Source organism: Periplaneta americana, chromosome 1 (assembly GCF_040183065.1).
Source record: "Periplaneta americana isolate PAMFEO1 chromosome 1, P.americana_PAMFEO1_priV1, whole genome shotgun sequence".
Lineage (NCBI taxonomy): Eukaryota > Metazoa > Arthropoda > Insecta > Blattodea > Blattidae > Periplaneta > Periplaneta americana.
The window spans coordinates 102,451,986-102,469,712 of NC_091117.1; the positions used below are offsets into that span (position 1 = coordinate 102,451,986).

A 17,727-nucleotide genomic window follows, 5' to 3' on the forward strand; every position below is an offset into this window, starting at 1 on the left:
GTTAAAGAAAAAAGTCAGGCTCTTTTGACACGGAATATTCTTCGTGCGAAACAAGGTGAAAGTGATCCCATGGGCAACAAATTCTGGCAAAAACACATTCCACTACTATGCAGTAAAACAACCATCTTATCGCAGTCGCTGAAAATTATTTGGGAAGCAATAGAGTCATATTCCCCAACAATAGCCACGAATGACAAGAATCAAAACACGAAGATTATCTACATTTACCTCATGAAGAAAAATGTGCAAATTCCACGTATCATGGAAAAGTTTCCAAACCAAAGATGGGGGAATATATGGCGCAATATGCATATGGCGAACATCCCGACTGCATGGAAGACAACAGTGTATTGCTATCTCAACCAGATTATACCAACTGAAGAAAAGAGACATCGTCATAATTTAACAGATTCCACTGCCTGCAAAAAGTGTGGGTGGTTAGACACACTGAAACATCGTGTCACAAACTGTGGTGCTGCGAAAACCATATGGGAAGCAGCAAAAGCTTTACTAGTAAAAATATGGCCAGATTCGCAACTACATGATTGGTTCCAAACATTATTGGTATTAGACCCACCAACAAAACAAAACAAATTTGTAACTGTATGGCTTGCTTCAGGTTTCCTGCACTACCAGTTGACAAAGCCCCTACACAAAATCGAAGAATTCTTACATATGTTGAAAGAAGAGGCTGCCAGACTGGAAACGAAGGACGACAAGTTATCCCAAATACTAAAAGAACTCAGACTGTTAGAATTGAATAGTTAACAAGATGAAAAGGAAATTCATGGGTTAGGTAGCAAGCATTACATTCTACAATTATATTGGGTTGGTTGTACGAACTCTTAATTTTCTATACAGTATAACATTTTAAAACAATTGTGACAGGGGACTGATTAAATGGACTGTGCACTACTCAGTTTCATTAAGTGTGTGTCGCTCTTTCCTTTAGGGATAATCATGTGTATTAAAAAAAGAGTTCAATAATGATACAATTGAATGTGTGTAACTAGGTGCATCTGATATTAAGTGATATATTTGTTAATATGATGTGACAGGAATTATATGAAGTGATAAATGTAATATATTAGGATACCGTGAATTGAGATATCGTAATATATTAATGATAACATAGGATGACAATTTTTGTGCTAATATTTAATATTATGTGCTATACTTACTTCAAAATGGTGTGAAATTATGGTGTATAATTAGTATTTAGGTTAAAAGAAGTTAACTTAATTTTAGGCTGTGACTTAATGTACAGCAATTAGAGTTGAATGAGATGAAATAGGATGAGAGTGATTGTTTTGCATTTATATCAATGTAATGGGATCAGAAAGAAGAGATAACTCGTTGTAATGTATTGTGATGTCATTAGGGTAATGATGATGACTATGTGTCATGTAAAGAATCAAATTAATGAGATGTTATAAGATAATAATTTGTAATGAATTAAGTTCTTTCTATTTCGATGTACCATAAGGTGAGGTCTTTTAGTTTAATATTCTGTAATGAAGTGTGAGGCAACTAAAATAATGTAAATTAGATAGTATGGCTGCATTTCAATTTATATGATACGTTGCATTTAGAAGTAATAAGATTAATATTGTGATGTTACATATTGTGCCAGATTGAGATAATGCATTGTGAGTGTAATGTTGTGTGTATCTGTTAATGTAACAATAATGAATTGTTGATGTAGTATTTACCAAGCTTAGTGTCCTGTAATTCGAGGAATTTAGGTAAAGTAAAGTGAAAGATTACAGTGCATAAAAAATCAGCATGATATGATGTACGAATAATATAATATAAGGTATATGTATGTTATGACATAAGGTGCTACATCAGGTAATGTTATGTTTTTATATTGCATGTTTTCTGTTCATATGATTTGATATGTTTGGTTTGCCTTCATGTTCATATGGTATGATGTTCTACATCAGGTAATGTTAGGTTTTATATTGCATGTTTTCTGTCCATATGGTTTGATGTTATGTTTGGTTTACATTCATGTTCATATGATATGATCATTTTAAAATGTATCTTGTCTAGCCTCAATTTTTGTACATGGTAGCATTTGTATGCAGTGAGTTGTCATATGTACAATTTATTGAAATATTAATAAATGTGAAACTGATAATAAAAAAAAAGTTGATACAAAAAGACAAAACAAAAGAGTAGGCCTATCATATTTATCAAAATATTCTGATTCTATTATCAAATATTACCTATGGTATCATAAATAGAAAAAAATTCTCAAATAAATTTGCATTTCTAAGAAACATAAAACATAACGTTAAATAAAGCGTTAATATATATATTTTTTTTAAATTGAGATTGTACATTTGATCTCAAACATATGAAAACAAAAATTCTAGCCTTTTGATAAGGGCTTAATAATTAAATAAGATTGGGGAAAGGATTATTATACACTGAAAAGTAGAGGTGATGTTTCAAATAGGCTACTTGATTGTTTGTAGTGTTTATACATATATAAAAGTTGCCAAAATAGATAAAAGTTCAGTCTGGTAAAAATAACTTTGGCGATTCAAGGCTGCTTGACGTTCGAGCGTTGACCACTCCCGATGTCTTGAAAATTCGCTTAAGTATTCAACGACGTAGGCAATACTGTCGTGCGGGTTTTCGGCTTTGCTGGCGCTGTTATTCCTGCTTTCTCGATCGTTGTTCAACTCTAGTCAGTACCTTCTAATTGTTCCAGATATCTAATAAAATATAAACTGTATATTGAATTCTATAAGCCCGTTTTCTGTTAACGAAATTGTGAAAGCTTGGATTGTGATGTTTTACCACTCATTTTAACGTTTACGTTCTCAAGATTGCGAGAAAATTAATAACAATTCAAACAATTCACCCATTGAGTTACAATTTCTGTAGGAATTCTGGACGAGCACTTCTTTTGTAATGCATCAGATGGTGTTGATGAGAGGGTCATGCAGGTTCTTTATGCAGATGTCTTTTGTAATCCATCAGATGGTGCTGAATTCGCGGCTCTAAACGAATGGACAACTTTTCTGCATATGGGCGTTTAAATTGCACAACATTACTAAGTAATGTACTGTATATCATATTTTCACTCCGCCCTGCTGTTCATTCTATTTTATTGTTTCTATGCATTATTATTGCCAAGTTAAATACAATTCTGAATCTAATAGAAATCACTTTAGTTACAACAGTGAGAACGTGTTAAGGTCTTATGAACCATGTGAAAAGATGAAATTCACTGGTGACTTATTCTACGTGCCTGTGGATCCCTAGTGCAGTACAGAATTTTTTTATTTAAAGGAATATAACTGTCAATTTTTTAAATGCTACTTACCTGAAAACTCGGAGTGTCTTTTTGCCGCTATGATAGTACAGTACATATTCATCTGTCTGATTAAACATGCAGATAACAGTGAATACGCCCTCGGCTACCTTTGGAATGAATGTCTTCACAGTATGGCCACGTTTCAGCTCCAGAAGTTCTAAACCACCCCTGCAAATAATTGACAAAGAGCCAGGTATTAGTTTAAAACAATTATTCAAAGTTGAAATAGGAAATGTTATTCTAAATAGTTCAAATGATTTTAAAAAGTCAAAAGAAATTTCAGACCACATTAAGAAAACATTAAATATGGTGATATTTAATTTGTTTTGCATATAGACTTGTTTTCTGTCATGCAACAAAAATATCTTGAGAAGAATATTACGTCTTTAATATTTATTAATATTTAAAAAATCGGTAATAAAATGCTAGATACTGTATACTTGGTGTGTAGCTTAATTATTTGGCTTCAAGACTCGCTGTTAACATTACTTATACGAACACATTAATATTTCGAGCTTGGACTTTCTGGGTAGTTTTTCCAATTTTGTTCAACAAATTTTATTTACGTGCACAAAGAGAAATGGAACAAGCTGAGATGTGCAGTTGAGCGATTCACTGCACACTACAGCGCAGTATATTTGGCACTAGGCGTTATCTATCCCAATATTTGTGTATAAAACTGAAGATGACCGCAATGATTCTTGTATTCGTATGTAGAATTATTCGCAATAGTAATACTTCATTTTTCTCCGTTGATTGAATAATATTGATTACGGTCTATGACAAAGTGTAAAATGCATACGAAATATAAAGTCTATGTATTACAATGACTTAACAAATACAACATCTGCCAATTTTGATAATTTGAATGTGGAACAGACTTTATTTAATGTGATGCTTTTCTTTTAATTGTAGTAAATCCTGCCTCACTTGGATTTGTATATCCCTGAAACATCACATGATCATCGAATGATATGATTGTTTTCACTACCCAATCCAGGTAGCCAGTATTTTTTTATAGATATTTCCCATTTCCAATTTATTTTGCGAGTACCACAATGTTCACCAATAATCCTTATTAATTCTTAAAAGAAGTTGCAGATATGTTTTCTCCTTAAAGCGAATGTAGTGAGAAACAGAATATCAGTACCGTACATCAGTGAGCACAATATTATAGAAATTAAAATTTCCGTTATTTTTTCATTTTTAAGTCTAAAGTGGAACTTAGATCTCATTACTTAAAATGCTTTTTTTAATAGGGTTTTTTATAAACTTCCTAGATTATAGTTTTGGAATTTAAATTATGTAATGAAGTTATCCCTTATGACGTAAACTTAATATTTGCGTTACCTGCTCGTAAAAATAAAGATGTTCTAAAAGAAATCTGAAACGCTAACGTTGGTACTGTTAGATAGGAAATTATTTTTTTATAATTTTTGTTTAATTTGAGATGTTTTAAGTCATCACCTCTATGAATTATTTATTTAAAGACAATTTTCAACTACATCGATGAAATGCTTCTATTACAAACATTGAAAAATAACAGCTGACGGACAAATATTGAATGTAGTCTAAGCTGTTCTTATAATCATAAAAGTTTGATAAAAATACGCCAGCTGATAGATATGGGATGGAGAGTAGGAATGAAAATTTTGCCGTTAGGAAAGATAATCTGAGAGATTAACCTTGACACGTTCGATTAACAATAAAAACAATAACAATAATGATAAAATACAGACCAATTAATGATTTATTTTTTCTATAATTTGTGTCATCTTAATTGAATTCCAACACATTGTCATTCGTAAGCTACGTAAACAGCTTGCAAGCGGCCATGACTATCGCTCTGCCTGCGTGGCATGGAGATGTAACTCCCGGTATAAAAGCTGACTGATAGAATTTTACTTAATATAACAGTATTCTTCAGTTTCATATTAGTTAAGTTGCTCGAAATATTTTCTGCCTGCATCTAAGTACGAAGGTATGCTAAAAAGTAATGCCTCCTTTTTTTTTTTTTTTTTTTTTTTTTTTGTCGCTGTGAATAGTTAAAAATATCAGTGATAGTACATTGTATTCAGAACTTTCTGCTTTCAGTCTTGTATCTCTGCCAATAGAGAGCTCTGAGTTCTAGCCTGAAACATGGCGGCGTGTACCTGCACTATGTGGGTGCGTCTGAAGGGGCGTGCTGTGATTGAGTTTTTAAACAGCAGAAAATGTACCCCCGATAGACATTCATCGCAGATTGAAGGCTGTTTATCGTGATCAGTGTGTCGACATCAGTACTGTGCGACGTTGGTCTGCTCGTGCTTGTAATGAACCACAGCCTCACTTCTTTCTGCACTGTATCTTCAGAATCAAAGAGATGTCCTCTCAGGTGTTAGGAACAGATGAAAATCTAATGACGCTAGGTCGGGACTATATGGAGGATGATCAACAGCAGCGAAACCAAGACGCTGAATGTGTTCTGTTGTCATTGCTCTGGTGTGCTGACGAGCGTTGTCATGTTGTAGGAGGGGCTGCTCCATATCTGGACGAACTTTTCGAATTTGTGCTTTCAGTATTTTTAGGCTTTCACAGTACCTTATAGAATTAGTGTCTTTAGGCATGAATTCCGTATGAACCATACCTTGAATATCCCAAAAGAATGTTAGCATGAATTTGCCTGTTGATGACACAGCCTTAAATTTTTTGGGTGCAGGTGATCCTTTGTGGCGGAACTGCATTGATGATCTCATGTGTACCCAGCTTTCGTCACCTGTGACAATGTTCTTTAAGAATTCATCGCCTTCTCGTTTGTAGCGTAGAAGCCAACGAGTTAGAAAGAGAAAGATACAGAGTGGTCATTGCGCCGCCATGTTTGAAGAAAATTGAACGACCGTCGGTAATGAACTTATGCGCCCAAAACAAAGTGGGCGTGGTGATAACTGACATTAGAATCGTCAGCTGTCTTAATTTCGTTTGCATAAATCAGTTAAACTGAAGTGGAAAAACCTAGTATTTCGTCAAATACGTGCTAGGAACTTAATCTAAACTTATGTACGCTAAATTTAAAACACTTGATCTATTCCTAGAAGGAATGCTTAAAAGAATAACCTAAGCAAAATTGTCATGTAGTATGACAAGAAGTCCTAGCAAATATATTGAAGAAAATGTTAATATTCCTAGGTTCTTTTAAATGTAACCTGCAAAATTGCCTAAAAATGAACGAGTATGATTCGGATGATTTTATTAAATTGTTTTCCCAGTCTCTACACGTTGCAAAACTATTTACTATACCATAAGATATAGAATGAAAGTAGGCCCTATCTGTAGTAAACAACCTTTTCCTCCAATCTTGTAACGTGGCTGAAACATGACAAAACACGCTTTCAGTTTTTTTGTTACAGTAAAGTATAATTATTATCGAAATGTGAACGTGAGGCCAACAGCCGGCTGGTCTGTCTGAGCCTTTCAAGGGCTGTGGCACCACAGATAATTATTAGTGTATAATTGAGCACCCACGTAAAATAATGGGGTAAGTAGTTACGAAATATATTCATACTTACCCCATTATTGCACGTGGGTGCTCAATTATGTTCTTTCATGTCCTTCCAGTCAAAATACTAACAACAATGCGACCTACCCCAGAGTTTTGCGTTATTTTTGATGCGAGTGTCGAAATACAATTTTAATATTTGATTGCTATTACTAGGTTTGAAACGGAATTGTAGCGGTTTTATCCGTATTTAGTTTAACTTCATTACTAGTGAACCATTTATTTGATTAATCGTTTGTCTTCGAAATAGGCCTACTTCTAATAAGCTACAGCTCATCGTCTTCTTCTATAAGCAGTAAGGACAGAAAGAGCAGAAATAAAGGATGCCGGTGTCGAAATACAGTTTTAATATTGTATTGCTATTTGCTTTTCACTGGATCTGAAACGGAATTGTATTGGTTTTATCCGTATTTAGTTTAAGTACATTACCAGTGAACCATTTATTTTGTTTATGCCGGGCGTTGTTACACATTTATGCATGAAAAAAAAATGCTGCTAATTAACAAAACTATGGACTTAACTTCATAAAATTTACATTAAATATGATATATCAGTTGTCTTTTTCCTTTTGACATTGTAGTTATATGCAGCACACACAACAGGCATGTTTTTTCTTCGTTTTTTTGTACTTCTTATTTCCGTTATACAACATAGTAAGCAGACGAGTTTTTACAAAGGTGGGCGCTTAGCTCAGATCTGCCGTGTTTCGCGGTGGCACCGCAAAGAGCGCTGTACAGGACAACATGGCCACTCTATAGTCTTCTCTTTCTAACTCGTTGGTAGAAGCAATTGTTAGTAAATGTCCAATCTCTTCTGTTTCATGTGAGGAAAGAGCATTCGAGGCATCCATCGTGCTTAAACTTTCCGGAATCCCAGTTCTGCAGTTATCGCCTGCACACGCTCCCTTCATATGCCACACTGGATTGACAGGTGTTCCTGCGTTATACGACGATTCGCTGTAATGAGTTCATTGACACGATTCCCTTGATGTCATCAGTTGCAGTACATGTTCTTCCACTGCGTCCTTCGTCACACAAGTTGAGAGTTGCACCAGGTTCATTACGAGCACGAGCAGACCAATGCCGCACAGTACTGATGTCGACACTTTGATCACGATAAACAGTCTTCAAACTCCGATGAATATCTATCGGGGACACATTTTCTGCTGTTAAAAACTCGATCACAGCTCACTGCTTCAGACGCACCGACATAGTGCAGGTACACGCCGTCATGTTTCAGACTATAACTCAGAGCTCTCTACTGGCAGAGATACAAAACTTATGTCACTGAAAGCAGAAAGTTCACTGAATACAATATACTGTCATTAATATTTTTAACTATATTCTCAGCGACAAAAAGAAAATATTACTTTTCAGCACTCCCTCGTATAACTGACAATTCTTCAAAAGATCGAATTACAAGATAGAGCGTTTAGAGACTTAGAGAGAAACTTCTATCCCAATGTAGTTTTATTTATTATGTTCATTATTTATAGGCATAATTGACTTATATTAAGTTTTACAGGGGTTGTCATACGTCCTGGATTTCGAGATTTTATACCCCGGCGTCCAGAAAATAATTCTCAGGACTCAAAAATGCCCCGGTTTTCAGCTAACAGGAAAGAAAAAAAAAAGAATAGTGCTTCCTTTCTTTCACTCGATTTTCTTTTCAGTTTGTGGGCACGTCAGTTCAAAATACACGTATATGCATCATTGGATTGAAGTTCACAATTCAACCAGATCCATACTGAATGAAACATCTGTTCCATTCGTATGTCAAGCACAAAGCTTTTTGCTTTAAGTTTCGGCATGGTCTTTGTTGTCGATATTACTATTCGTTTCCATTTTCCTCTTGCTTGAGTTTGAAATTTGAAGTTCCTTTTATGTAACAATATTATCTTTCACTAAATTCCTTGGTAATTTTAGAACTTCTGTCCACAACAATGCCAAAAGAATTACGTTCCTTATTGGCAAGCTTTGTTACTTACTTACAAATGGCTTTTAAGAAACCCGCAGGTTCACTGCCGCCCTCACATAGGCCAGCCATCAGTCCCTATCCTGTGCAAGATAATTCAATCTCTATCATCATATCCCACCTCTCTCAAATCCATTTTAATATTATCCTCCAAAAGGTATTTTTCCCTCCGGTCTCCCAAATAACACTCTATATGCATTTCTGGATTCGTCCATACGTGCTACATGCCCTGCCTATCTCAAACGTCTGGATTTAATGTTCATAATTATGTCAGGTGAAGAATACAATGCGTGCAGTTCCGTGTTATGTAACTTTCTCCATTCTCCTGTAACATCATCCCTCTTAGCCCCAAATATTTTCCTAAGCAACTTATTCTCAAACACTCTGTGTCTCTGTTCCTCTCCCAAAGTTAGAGTCCAAGTTTCACAACCATACAGAACAACTGGTATTATAACTGTTTTATAAATTCTAACTTTCAGATTTTTTGACAGCAGACCAGATGATAAAAGCTGCTCAACCGAATAATAACAAGCATTTCCCATATTTATTCTGCTTTTAATTTCGGCAAGCTTTGTTACTATTGAATAATAACTTATGATGTATCCACCTCAAGTCCACAGAGCGATCTCTAGGAAAGGGAAAAGGTACCTGATACGTAGCAATGAGAAATATTGATTAAAGTCGAAAATAATGAGGTGGGAATGTTGTTTTTTGTATTATATGCTACAGAAAAATTTGTGTCAGGATTTTTACGTTTTAAATATGGCAGTCCTCACGTAGCAGAAAGCAAGTACAATAGTACAATAGTACAACAGTAACTCACACCATCTTTATGTTTCTTCAATGAGATGAAAATAAAAATGTTATACTGTAATAAATAGCTCTTATTTACTTTTAATATAATAAGTTTCTACCATGTTCAGTGATTTCCTATTCAGTATACTTTAAATAAAATAAGAATATCAGTTTAGAGCAACATCTGCATACATATTATTTGTTTTCTCATCGTTTTCCTGAAATTGCGTGCACCACGATCTGCATTTGACGACATAATTATACAAGTTATTTTCAAATTTTACTACCATGGCTCAATTATTATGCTTGACTTGAGGAGGGTAGATACTAATGTGAGTAATAATATTTATTTTCTACGGAAAATGTAATTAGGGACATAAAGCAAAATTATAGGGGCGTTACAAGGGGACGGAACTCGCTAAAATCAGTACGAGCTCCAAAGCTGTTGGTCATTTTCTCATTCCGCGCTAGACTGTTCCATCTAAGTAAAAAGTTTAAAGGCATCATCGCTAAGGATGATTTCGGAAAAATAGCCATTTTGCCTGAAATTATTTCAAATAAAATGCCGTTATTTGTTACTTACGAATTATTACACAGTTATTTCATGTCCATACTTACCAAATAAATAATTTAATAGACATTAAATGAGGTCGCCCAATGCATTAGGAAAGAGAGTTCACAAGCAAATAGTATACGTCCTAATATTTTCCGACATTAGGACTGCTGGAAAGTTCTATGTTCTTGAAAAGAATAAATTTAGATTGTGTAATATTATAATATTTCTTAAATGTAAGAAATAATCGGAATATAAACTGGGACAGTTATGTGATAACAAAAGTAACAAGTTCTTACATTGAACTAACCTTGAGGGGGCATACAGACCATAACGGCCATCTTTGGTGCAACCTCCACTCCACTTGGAGACAGTTCTCACAATGTGTTTTTTCCGAATATCCAGGATGGTTCCCTTATCTGGATCAATGGCAGCCACTAAGTGAGCTTTGTGTTGCATTGGTATCAATGTAGTTATATCCTGCAAGTTTTAAACATATTTTCATTGCTGCAAAGGTTTATATAATGCTGCATTAACAAGATTAGATTGCATCCTGATTTAACATTTTATTCAACAGTTATAATTAATATTAATGTTGCTTAAATTTAATTTATATTTGACATTTACATAATAATTTTTGTTGGTGTAAATATACTTTTCACTTTCTTAATACAAGCCATGGTCTGAAAGACGCTAACTTCCATTATTATACAGAGAGAGAGAGAGAGAGAGAGAGAGAGAGAGAGGCAGCGAAAAGTTACCGTACTATGTAGGGGACTTCGGTGAACAGATTGCCCGCAATCCATTGTTTGACTCACCCGTAAGCTGTAACAGCGCGGAGGACGTCCAGTTTCTTTACGGTAGGCTAAATTATTAGTTAAGATTTACCTAATGAATGAATGAATGAATGAATGAATGAAGTTGAAAACTGATGTACCCTAGATCTTACCTTTCATCAAAACAGCTGTTGAAAATGATGTCCAACCTTCTCGATACAAATGTTGCATTGTGTTAAAAAAATCCCGAAACACTCGTATCTCCGCCTCTGAAATTTCAGATATCACTCGTCTGATTTCATTTTCCAGACCTTCAAGATTATGTGGATTGTTCTTGTACACTTTCTGTTTGAATATCTGCAAACTTCTCCTCTGGTAATACCCTCTTCTGTGGTTCTCTCTTTTTGTTTAAAACAGACCCTGTTCCACGTCATTTTGTGAATAACTTGGTTATGTATTGTCTCGAAGACATTGCAGCGTCACGGAACTGCGTAGAAACTTGTGAACGGTACTGTACTGTCATACGATTTATTCTTTAGGAGAATTGTCTCAACTAGAACTATCCGTTGTGCAATACTATACTGACAGCGAACACAAATAATGTTCAATAACAAATGTAATAATGCAACATTACGTAATAACGAGCGCTCAACAAACACCTACTCGTTAACTAAACACTCTGTATGCTTCCTGCCTTCCGCGCACTCCATCTCCACCACTCGGGAATTTTAGGCATACCATAATGAAACTGAACGCCCGCGCTGCTACAGCTTACCGGTGAATCAAGCAATGGATTGCGGACAATCTGTTCCCCGACGTCCCCTGCATAGTGCGGTAACTTTTCGCTGCCGCTTGATGTCTTTTTAATTTTCCACATAAAGAAATATTGTCCAAGAAAACAGCGCAAATTTCTAATTCATGTAATGCATAGTTTTACGCAAATTTCTACAGATTAAAATATAAAGACAGATTCATTTATAATTTGAGAACGAGTATAGCGCAAATTGATGCAATAAGTTATCGGCACTTATGTCACCGCACCCTGCAAAATCTAAGTCACAATTATGGTGAAGAAGCGCATGACCGTCTGGTTATATCTATCTTTCTAGCGCAGTGGTTCATATTATATGAGGCACAGAATGCTTAGTTACAGAATATAAACTCAGTAAGTGGTTAAAAAGTACATTCTTAAGTTTTCATTACAAAAATAATAGGAATTTGCAAATCTCAAATTATAAAAGGATCTCTGTGTATGTCAAATTATAAGGCGACAAATACCTACAAAAATAATTACTAAACAGGAATTGGAGTGATCTCAGCTGTCAGGGAAATGAGAACAATATAATATATTATTAGGAAAGCTACATATTCTATACTACACATATACACATACAAAACACATGATTAATATGCATTATTTATCATTCAGCATAAGAATGACAAAGAGATGGGAGTCCGAGTAAATAACCAATTTCAATTTCTCTTAAGTACGGTATATTGGCGTCTGAGTGTTTTGATTCTATGAGTGTACCGTAATTCGTTGAATAAATTTGTGTGAATTAGCAGTTTATGGATTATTATTAAATGTATACTTTGTAATACACTGGTTATTTCTTCTTGTAACTTGACTCTCATTACTTTTTACTTTTTGCAGTGTTCAGCAACTGAACACGATGCCAATCACGTAGTGTGGCTATTGAGTTTCTTGAGGAGGGTTTTTGTGACCATCACGTATATTAAATATTTCTCTCCATCGCGAAATTAATTTGGACTTTTCAGACTTTCATTACTTGTATTTTAATATTTTTTCGACCTGTATTGCCTGACAACCTGTCAGTTTGTAATATGGGTGTTTGGGAGGGGTTGCCATTTTCGCACTTCTTCATTCGTTCTCTAAAATTTTAATATATCTATAAAATGGCGACTAGTCTATGTTGTTGGGATCATTACTTTGGGGGTGGGCGAAATGCACATTCGTAGTCACAATTTCTAATAATTTCACATGCGTCCATGATTACACAAATCTGGAATAGACTACTTTTTTAATTTTTAACTAACAGTTCTTACAATAATGAAATGATTTTACTTTTCTCCAAGATCCACATTTCATTCACATTTACTTATGTACAAAGGTACAACTGTCTAATATTATCTGAAATTGAGCTTATAAGATACTTTCTCCGCTGCAAGGCTTCAATATTTTCAAAAAGTTTCAGATTGCACCATCAAGTTTCATTCTTACATGGAGCGTGGCTTCTTTTGAGGAATAAGTTAAATAGATATCCTTTGATTGCTTAAATGGCACCGATAAAATACAGTAGTCTTTTCTGGAAATGCCAGAATATTAAAAAGATATAACTTCAATGCATAGTTGTCAGATTATTTTCCGTCCTTTTGTCTATTTTCCATAGCTATTATTTCAAGATGCTAACGAGGCAGAAAGAAGCATTTTACTGATGATGTTCAGAAGCTGCTTCGTTGTTGAAAACTTTGACGCATACAAAGCATGACAATGTGCCGCATCACAGGAACTTACATTGTATTTTTATTTTAGTAGGTTATTTTACGACGCTTTATCAACATCTTAAGTTATTTAGCGTCTGAATGATATGAAGGTGATAATGCCGGTGAAATGAGTCCGGGGTCCAGCACCGAAAGTTACCCAGCATTTGCTCATATTGGGTTGAGGGAAAACCCCGGAAAAAACCTCAACCAGGTAACTTGCCCCGACCGGGAATCGAACCCGGGCCACCTGGTTTCGCGGCTAGACGCGCTGACCGTTACTCCACAGGTGTGGACCTTACATTGTATTTACTTCAATTCAATTGAAAATATCTCTTATCAATGCCAGCCTAATTCATACTTGTAGTTCATGAAGAAGTAATACGTCACCTCATTTCGTCAAAAATGAAGGGGTGAGAATGACACAGTCGAAAGCCACACTCTTACTTACTTACTGGCTTTTAAGGAACCCGGAGGTTCATTGCCGCCCTCACATAAGCCCGCCATTGGTTCCTATCCTGAGCAAGATTAATCCAGTCTCTATCATCATATCCCACCTCCCTCAAATCCATTTTAATATTATCTTCCCATCTATGTCTCGGCCTTCCCAAAGGTCTTTTCCCCTCTGGCCTCCCAACTAACACTCTATATGCATTTCTGGATTCGCCCATACGTGCTACATGCCCTGCCCATCTCAAACGTCTGGATTTAATGTTCCTAATTATGTCAGGTGAAGGATATAATGCGTGCAGCTCTGCGTTGTGTAACTTTCTCCATTCTCCTGTAACTTCATCCCTTTTAGCCCCAAATATTTTCCTAAGAACCTTATTCTCAAACACCCTTAACCTATGTTCCTCTCTCAGAGTGAGAGTCCAAGTTTCACAGCCATACAGAACAACCGGTAATATAACTGTTTTATAAATTCTAACTTTCACATTTTTTGACAGCAGACTAGATGACAAAAGGTTCTCAACGGAATAATAACACGCATTTCCCACATTTATTCTGCGTTTAATTTCCTCCCGAGTGTCATTTATATTTGTCACTGTTGCTCCAAGATATTTGAATTTTTCCACCTCTTCGAAGGATAAATCTCCAACTTTTATAGTACCATTTCGTACAATATTCTGATCACGAGACCTAATCATATACTTAGTCTTTTCGAGATTTACTTCCAAACCTATCTCTGTACTTGCTTCAAGTAGAATTTCCGCATTTTCCCTAATCGTTTGAGGATTTTCTCCTAATATATTCACGTCATCCGCATAGACAAGAAGCTGATGTAACCCGTTCAATTCCAAACCCTCTCTGTTATCCTGAACTTTCCTAATGGCATATTCTAGAGCGAAGTTAAAAAGTAAAGGTGATAGTGCATCTCCCTGCTTTAGCCCGCAGTGAATTGGAAAAACATCAGAAACTGGCCTATACAGACTCTGCTGCAAGTTTCACTAAGACACATTTTAATTAATCGAACTAGTTTCTTCGGAATACCAAATTCAATAAGAATATTATATAAAACTTCTTTCTTAACCGAGACATACGCCTTTTTGAAATCTATGAATAACTGATGTACTGTACCCTTATACTCCCATTTTTTCTCAATATCTGTCGAATACAAAAAATCTGATCAATAGTCGATCTATTACCACACTGATGATCACCAATAATTTTATCTACATATGGAGTTAATCTTCTCAAAAGGATATTCGACAAAATTTTGTACGACTTCAACAAAAGTGATATTCCTCGAAAGTTATTACAGTTAGTCTTGTCCCCCTTCTTAAAAATAGGTATTAATTCTGCTGGAATTTGATCAAAACCTGGAGACTTTTACTATTTCAGACTTTCTATCGAAATTTCGACTTCAGAAAGTGTGGATTCCGGTATAAATGGCTCAGCAGTTTGTATTTGAATTTCGTCCTGATCATTTCTACTTGGCCTATGTATATTTAGTAGTTGCCCAAAATAGTTTTTCCATCTGTTAAGGATTAAATGAGAGTCTGCAAGCAAGTCACCATTCTCATCCTTGATCACTTTTACCCTTGCCTGATATCCATTTTTAAATTCCTTTATACCCTTATATAAATCTCGAATGTTTTTATTCTTACACTCAGAACAGAAAAAAATGTGCGAATTCATTTCTTACGCGAGGAGAAGCTACTAGTAAAATATTATGAAACTTAGTCAACAAATAACACAAAATAGGGGAAACTAGCCTAAATTGACATACTCGGATAAATTGACATACTGAGTATTTCTAAGAAACGTCACAAGTCTCGCTGCATTTCCGGGTGTATTGTGTTGCTACATTGGGAAAACATAACCTTTATTGATGGTAGCATTCAAGACGAACTGTGTGTTACGTAGGAAATTCATTTCCAAATACAGATTGTTCAAACTTTTGAGGTAAGATTTGTTTCTTGTTTCTTATGTCATATAGCTTGTTTTAAATAGAGTTTGTATTGAATACTCGAGTATACCAAATATTAAGGAATGCAGCAGTACTTAGGTTGATGTGATTGTGGAATTATAATGGCGGAATTTTTAAGTTATGTACAACAGATGGTGTCAGGCTAAAGTGACATACTACTGATCAGGGTAAAGTGACATAGTTATGTCACTCTGCCCGGACAAATTAAAAGTTGCAGATATAATGGAATATCTGTGTTTATAATGTGTTATGTTATAAATTAGCCTAATTACGAATACTGAAATAACTTCAAAAGTAGCTTTATTAATTTATAAATAAAATTTTGAATGTTTTCAAAAATTGAAAATATTAAATTTGACCCAAAATATTATATATTAACTTCTTTACAAATGGTTGGGCAATACAAAAGGAAAACTTTCAAAGTGGGGGTAAAGATTGCATGCAAAGAGCTATACAGGCTGTTGAAAACAAAGAAATGGGATGGCTTAAAGCTGCAAAGCAATATGGTGTGCCACAAGCAACTTTCAGAAGAAGAGTGTCAAAAGGGAAAAACAAAATTTTGCGTGACACTGAGAAAGGTCTAGGACGTTATAAATGCACTTTTGATAAAATCTAGAGAGGGAGCTCGTTGATCACATCAAGGTGTTACAATCTCGAATGTTTGGATTGACGGCTATTGAAGTAAGAATACTTGCATATCAGCTGGCCGAAATTAATGACACAGAACACCGTTTCAATAAAGTCACTCGTATGGCAGGCTGAGACTGTCTGATTGGCTTTCGTAAACGTAATCCTAATATTTCTCTGAGAAAACCTGAACCTACAAGTGCTGCTCGTGATATGGGTTTCAATAAGCCAAGAGTTTAACATTTTTTAAAACATATGAGAGAGTTATAACTTATAACAATATCAGTATGACGCGAATTTATAATGTTGATGAAAGTGCCTTATCAACGGTTCAAAAACCAAGAAAGATATTTGCTGCCAAGGGGAAAAAAACAGTAGGATGCTTGACAAGTGCTGAGAGAGGACAGCATGTTACAGCGGTGTGTTGCATGGGAACTACAGGACATTTTATACCTCCTGCCCTAATCTTCCCACGTAAGAATTGGAAACATGAATTGTTAGATGGCGCGCCAGTAGGAACATTAGGACTTGTTCAGGAGAAAGGTTGGATAACGGAAGAGGTTTTCTTGCAGTGGTTGGAGCACTTTTGCCAGCATGTGAAGGCGAGGTTGGAAGATAAAGGTTCTCTTGGTTTTGGACGGGCATTCTAGCCACAAAAATCTAGACGTGCTAGAATATGCTAAAACAAATGCAGTAATGGTTTGTTTGCCTCCCCACTGTACCCATCGTATGCAACCTCTTGTTGTTGCATTCTTTGGCCCCTTTAAGATTTTCTATGACCAGGAGATTACCAGATGGTTAAAGGCACATCCTGGTGGAGTCGTTACACAATACCAAATAAGTTCAATTCTTTCAGTTGCATTTGGTAAAGCTGTTAGTGTAAAAACAGCTCAAAGTGGCTTTGAGAAGATAGGACTCTGCCCAGTGAATGCTGACATATTTGAGGATCATCAATTTGCACCAAGTGAGACAACAGATCGTCCCAAGGAGCCAGCTAATGCAGAAGAATTTCCTTCTTCATCTACATCTTTCACTAATGCTGCCAAGGAATCCTCAACACCATCACTTGCTGCAGACACTAATGCTTCCTCAAATGAAAAAAATTGTGATGTGGCTATAGCTTTGAAAGTTCCTATTTTAGAGATTTCACCTTTGCCTACGTCAGATAAAGTTACAGCGAAACGTAGAGCAACCCAAGGGCCA

The 17,727-nt window shown here is 35.5% G+C and overlaps 1 protein-coding gene across 1 annotated transcript in view; it reads right to left on the reverse strand.

The window, feature by feature from the left end:
- LOC138698967 (NACHT and WD repeat domain-containing protein 2) overlaps positions 1–17,727 on the reverse strand; it is a 487,839-nt gene that overhangs the window by 30,334 nt on the left and 439,778 nt on the right. The window contains exons 26-27 of the mRNA XM_069825158.1: positions 10,499–10,668; positions 3,341–3,499 (exon numbers count right to left, since the gene is read on the reverse strand). Coding sequence (XP_069681259.1) covers positions 3,341–3,499; positions 10,499–10,668 — 329 coding nt within the window. The remainder of the gene's footprint in view (positions 1–3,340; positions 3,500–10,498; positions 10,669–17,727) is intronic.